At 44.5% G+C, this 6,209-nt stretch overlaps 1 protein-coding gene across 1 annotated transcript; it reads left to right on the plus strand.

The window, feature by feature from the left end:
• Nucleotides 1–474: 474 nt before the first annotated feature.
• On the plus strand, nt 475–5,020 carry DRG1 (developmentally regulated GTP binding protein 1). Its single transcript, XM_068701363.1, has 9 exons — nt 475–639; nt 801–924; nt 1,526–1,701; nt 2,107–2,176; nt 2,722–2,891; nt 3,335–3,465; nt 3,687–3,854; nt 4,311–4,433; nt 4,903–5,020. The coding sequence occupies exons 1-9, from the start codon at nt 598–600 to the stop codon at nt 5,000–5,002; spliced, it is 1,104 nt and encodes a 367-aa protein (XP_068557464.1). The 5' UTR covers nt 475–597; the 3' UTR covers nt 5,003–5,020.
• Nucleotides 5,021–6,209: the final 1,189 nt, after the last annotated feature.

The following is a 6,209-nucleotide window of genomic DNA, read 5'->3' on the forward strand; positions in this document are numbered from 1 at the left end:
GATTTGGAAGAGCCTTCCTGGAAGGGGTAGTGACTATGGAGAAAAAAAAAAATAGTTTCCATAAATTATTCCCATGCAGACAAATCATGACAGGGAAAAAACATTCAGGGACTCTAAATTCCTTCAAACCTTATTAAAACGTATTTCCTCGTATTGTCCCATCAGCCTTTATTCCAAATCCAACTGTTTGCCTTCCTGTGGTACTGCCCAAAGCTGAAGATGTGTGGCTCTAGCGTTTGACGAGGCCGTTAAAAACAAACCACCAAACTGTGCTGCATTTAGCGAGCCCGGCCAGGGCTCTCCTGACGGGAGCCGTGACAGACCCCGGGTACCCGCGGCCCGCCCTCACACAGCTCCGGCCGCCGCCTCTGCCGCTCCCGGGGCCGCCTCAGCGGTACCGCCAGGGGGCGCCCCATCGCCTGCAGCCGCCTCAGCGCCGCCGGCACGCGCTCTTTCCCGCCCACCGTCTTCTCGCGAGAGTTGCCGTCCCTCAGGGCGAGAAGTCGCGGTGCGCCTGCGCGCTGCCGTCGGGGGCCTGAGGAGCGGTGCCGCTGTGGTGACTCCCGGGCCGCACCGGGACCCGCCGCCGCCGCCGCCATGAGCGGGACGCTGGCCAAAATCGCCGAGATCGAGGCGGAGGTAACGCGCCGGGCCTCTGTCTGCTCGGCGCCGGGAGCGGGGCACGCCAGAGGCCGGAGCGGGGCCGTGCCGTGCCGGGGCGGCGGGGCCGTGAGGCGCGGGGAGGCCGCACCCGCTCGGCGGGGCCGGTCCCGGTGCTGAGGGCTCGGTTGCTCTTGCAGATGGCCCGGACACAGAAGAACAAGGCCACGGCGCACCACCTGGGGCTGCTGAAGGCCCGCCTGGCCAAGCTGCGCCGGGAGCTCATCACCCCCAAGGGAGGCGGCGGCGGCGGCCCCGGGGAAGGTGCGTCCTGAGGCGGTCGGAGGGCTCCGGGCCGCCTCTGTGGCTGTCGGCGGAGTTAACCGCAGCAGCTGCCTGGCCTCCGTCGCGTCGTGCCCGGTGCAGGATCTTAGCGCCGGGGTTCGCGGCCCTGTCTGGGGCTTTGGGGTGAATCCCTTGTTGAAGAGTAAACAGAAGAGCTTCTGTGTTTTGGCTGGAGTAGGCGTGTATTTGGAGAAGTCTTAGGGGTTTTGAATGAAGAAGCACCTTGCAGTAGTTACCTCTTTATATAAAGGTGCGAGTGGTGTAAGTTGCAGTGGTTAAAGTGAACGCTCCATTAGCACCCAAGTCAGGTATAGGCTACTGGGAATCCCTGTTGCCCATGCTTTATTAGGGGTATGTGTTGTGGAGTGTCATGCAGATGAGGTACTAAAGGCAGTACAGATCATGAAGTCTTTGGTCCCTGCTCATATCCCCCTGTTAGGGAACCTTACCGGTCTCACTAAGACAATATTAAAACTAATTGAGCGGTCGCTCACAATCCAGAAGCTTAGAAGATAGAAACTGTCCATCTTTAAATCTTTTTTTCTTTTTTTTTTTTTTAATTTTGCTTCTTTATTTGTAGGTTTTGATGTTGCAAAGACAGGTGATGCCCGAATTGGGTTTGTCGGTTTTCCATCAGTGGGAAAATCTACTCTTCTAAGTAATCTCGCTGGTGTGTACTCTGAAGTGGCAGCATATGAATTCACCACACTAACCACTGTGCCTGGAGTCATTAGATACAAAGGAGCAAAGATACAGGTGAGAACTTTTTATGTCTGTGAAGGTAAGATTGTGTATGTAGGTGTAATGGTATTATGGCTGAACAGTCTAGTCTGACATTAGCAGGTTAGAAGTGATATGTAGAAGCACTGGAGAATGCGTTGGAAATGTTCCCATGAGGTACTAATTTTGTCCCGTTTTTCACTTTTCTCTGGAGAAGAGTTCCCAGGGTAGTTCTCATACTCTAAGATGACCTGTTCCAGTCTACAAATAGGGCACCAGGGATAATACAATATGTAAAAATCTAGGTGGAAACAACTTTGCTTTATTCTGTTCAGATTTGCAGTAGACTCAGCAGCTTAAGAAGAAAGGTTAGAAGTACAATTTGTTTTCTCTGTAAAGAGAAATATTTTTCTGAGTTAATTTTTTTCTCTGAACAAATAGCTACTTGATCTCCCAGGAATTATTGAAGGTGCCAAGGATGGTAAAGGCAGAGGACGGCAAGTCATTGCAGGTGAGTATGTTAGAGCTTGGAGACAGCACCCTACTACTGGTTCAGTTGGTATGGCTTATGGGAATGAAGGGTTGAATCACTGGCTGATATCTTTATAAAGCTGTAATTTATGCTAGAGTTGAGCTGCCTGATGTGAAGCAGTAGCCATTGTCATTTTGCTCTGTTTTCAGTAATGACTATGCATTTGTGCTGTGTTGACACTTTGGTGGATGACTACTACCAACTTTAAAGGCAAATATGATCCCTTATTAAACCAGGCTTCTGTCTTGACTTTTTTACATAGCTTTTTGGCATAATTCCGAGTCTGAACATAGGTAGAAAGAAGATTTTTCCACGATTCTAGCACTGTGCAAGGATCTGTATTTCTGTCAGTGCTCTTTGGCCAGCATTACAAACTTCAGTCTTAGACTGAACTTTAAAAATCAGAAATGAACTGGCTGAATTAATGGGTTTGATATTGTCATCAGTCCACTGAGCCATCTTTTGTGCTGTTTTGTCTCTGTGTGAGCATACTTTTTTGAGGGTTAGCTTTTTCTGATTTTTAGTTGCTCGAACCTGTAATCTCATTCTGATTGTTCTGGATGTGCTGAAACCCCTTGGTCACAAGAAAATCATTGAGAATGAACTGGAGGGATTTGGAATACGTCTGAATAGTAAGCCCCCCAATATCGGCTTTAAAAAAAAGGATAAAGGAGGCATTAACCTTACAGCCACAGTAAGTTGGAAGTTTTTTTTAACCAAACCAAACAAATGGGTGAAGGCTGTCTGCTGGCCTTGCAGCCTGGACTACATGTCGTTTTCCTTTAACACTGAATCTTTAAAAACACAGAAATATCCATAGATATTAAAACTATAGTAGGTATCTATACCTACTAGTAGATATGCGTGTTTCTATTGAAAATGGTCCCAAATTGTCAGGAAACGTTACTTGGGAAATGTCTGATTGCAGCCATCAGTGGCATTAATGAAGTTGTTAGGACTTAACTGTGTGTGATGTTGCCATACTTAGCCTTGATACAGGGAAAAAAACATTTAAGTCCAATAATATATAATGCAGTTATTATTTCTAGTAACCTTTATACTTACTGACAGCATTATTAATTGTAATACTCGATCTGACAATTAACTTCTCCATTCCTTAATGCTATGTATGTTCAGTGTCCTCAGAGTGAGCTGGATACTGAAACAGTGAAGAGCATCTTAGCAGAGTATAAAATCCACAACGCGGATGTCACGCTGCGCAGTGATGCCACTGCTGATGACCTAATTGATGTTGTTGAAGGAAACAGGTACTGTCAAGACCCTTGGTTTGGCACATTTGCAATGTATATTCCAAAGAGAAGAATTGCCTTCCAGGTTTGCTTTCCACAGAAGCTGAGCTAGTAATGTGATGGCAACAGATACTGTTTGGCACTTTACTGTCCATTTCAAAAATGATGCTTTTTCTTTCAGTGACGGCAGCGCTGTGTTGCTGCTAGGCTGCTGTGACACTATTTCCTTCTCTTTGCAGGGTTTACATCCCATGCATTTATGTCCTAAATAAAATTGACCAAATCTCCATTGAGGAACTAGATATTATTTACAAAGTACCCCACTGTGTACCAATATCTGCTCATCATCGCTGGAACTTTGATGATCTGCTGGAGAAAATTTGGGACTACTTGAAGCTAGTACGAATGTGAGTCCCAGTTCCTGTATTCTGTGCAGTTAAGCGTAAGGCTGAGACTGAAGAATGACTTAATGGGTGAATGACAGTTCTTGATTAATGATTTTCTACTTGGTATATGGGCTACAGACAGTGTCACTTTTTTCCTAGTACATGTTGAGCTTCTCACAAAAAAAACACAAGTACTCCTTCCCATCAGCTATTTGTTTTCTCATCTTTTAAGCAGCAACAGAACATTCACTAGTAATAAACCTTTGCGGTTAGCCAGGGAGAACCTGCTGCAGCCCTTAGCTACCGAGATGCATTTTCAGCTCATGAATGCCCATTAACAGGGTATCTGTCATCCACACTGAAATAGTAGAACTGAGTACAAGCACCTTGGACAATGGTGCAAATAAGCTATGAGATTTCATGATTTGAAAGAGAAGAGGAGGTTTTGGCATTGACTGAGGGCTCCATGTCTTCCAGCTACACGAAACCTAAAGGGCAGCTCCCAGACTACACCTCTCCTGTTGTACTACCTTACTGCAAGACAACGGTGGAGGATTTTTGCATGAAGATCCACAAAAATCTCATTAAAGACTTTAAATAGTAAGTACTATTGTAAAAGAGTAATTTCTGGAGAACAAAGTAATCTGCCTGATGCTATATTCCTCCATTCTTTAGGAAGGTAGAAGTGAACACAGGATTTAGTTTCTCTTGAAAGCAATAGATCTTCCTACAACTAAACTGAATACAAAGTTATATTTGATATTTCTGTGCTCTTTCCTGGACAAACTTGATAACAAAAATCATTTTCCCTGGATTTGAAAGTAACACTAGGCGCAATATTATAGGCCACTATCCTATATGCAAGAGTATTTTGGATGACTTCATACTTTGTTTTGATCTGCTTGTACTCTTGTTCACATAGGCCACTCATCCAGGTACTTAGAGGAGAATAAAAATAGCTCCTAAGCATTGCTTTCTGTATTAGCTTTGTGACGGAAATAGCTGTTGCTCTGCTGTCTGCATATTATACTTCTGTGTCTTAATTGGATTTTTCTTATCCCTCTTTCAGTGCACTGGTGTGGGGTTCATCTGTTAAACACAACCCTCAGAAAGTTGGCAAAGACCACACTCTTGAAGATGAGGATGTCATTCAGATTGTGAAGAAATAAAGTTGCTCTCATAACTTGCCCATGCCTGCCTTTCATTAATAATGCAAGCAGCAAACAGGTCACTTGCCTCAACCCTACAGAAGAGGGTACTGTTTTTTATGGTAGTAAGTTATTGCATGGAAAAAGTGATGTTTCTGGCCAGCTTGTATTATAGTGTCCCATGCTGGCAGAACTTACAGATGAGAAGCTGATCTCAAGTGATTTTCACAAGGGCAAAATGTTACAAGGAAGCTTTGATGCCTGTTATGAGTTTTCTGCTGCATGTACATCTCCGTAATTGGAAAAAAGTTCAGGTAGAATTATTTTGTTCAAAATTAGAACATAAAATGAAAAACAGGCTGGCAAACTGTATCCTACAACACAGGGCTGGAGGACAAAGTTCTAGCTCTGGTTGCCTTAATCTCAGCTGTTCCCATTTGAATACTTCAAGGCTATTAATAGTCCTGCATTTATGGAAAAGATGCTGGGTTCTGATCATGAACAGTCACTTTTCCAGTTGCTTATACTAGTGAAAATAAAGTAGCGGGCTGGATTCTATTGTGTCAGTGACTGGAAGCTTTGAAGTTTACTGTTGCTTTGAGTTCTCTAAACTCAGTTGTATAATAGGTTGCTCTTAAAGCAGGGGCTCTCTCATTTTCTTTTTCTAGGATAAATTAATAAAGTTGGAGCTCCAGGTGGCATAGAACACCTACCACATGTTGGCTGCTAGTTTATGTTCTACAGAAATGAAGTAAGGGTATCTTAAGTGTCAAGAGGAATACATGCTGATCTCACTGCATATTTAAAAATAAATGCAGCAGTTTTAAACATCTCTTCAGGGACCACAGCCTTGCAGCAGTGGTTGCTATTCAGCCTCGATTCTACTTCCTAGTATTCAGAAAGCCAAGAAGTAGCCCTATGCAACCTGAACAATAGTTACATGAGCAGAGGAGTACAGGGGAAGGTCATTCACTCTTTCTGGAGGGACTGCTTGGTTAGGGTCCACAGGGCTTAGCCTTTACGCTGAGTTCTGGTATGTGAGAGTTTCATTCCTTACACTTCACCCTGGCTGTTCAAGATCAGCCTTTCACCTACTGTTACAGAGCAGAGTACTGTGCAGCTCTCCAGCTGATAATACATGGCTTTAGTGAGGTAAAGTACACATCCACATGCCTGTAGACCAAACTAGTGAAGCTGAAGCTTTCTCATAAACATCCAGCTAAGGTTC

This window comes from Anas acuta, chromosome 17 (assembly GCF_963932015.1).
Source record: "Anas acuta chromosome 17, bAnaAcu1.1, whole genome shotgun sequence".
In the NCBI taxonomy this organism is placed as follows: domain Eukaryota; kingdom Metazoa; phylum Chordata; class Aves; order Anseriformes; family Anatidae; genus Anas; species Anas acuta.

What these genes read in the sequence shown, in the direction of transcription:
- DRG1 (XM_068701363.1), top strand. Translation starts at nt 598, where the DNA reads ATGAGCGGGACGCTGGCCAAAATCGCCGAGATCGAGGCGGAG. An exon ending in ACAAAGGAGCAAAGATACAG is followed by an intron (nt 1,702 to 2,106) that starts GTGAGAACTTTT and finishes CTGAACAAATAG; the next exon opens with CTACTTGATCTCCCAGGAAT. An exon ending in GATGTTGTTGAAGGAAACAG is followed by an intron (nt 3,466 to 3,686) that starts GTACTGTCAAGA and finishes TTCTCTTTGCAG; the next exon opens with GGTTTACATCCCATGCATTT.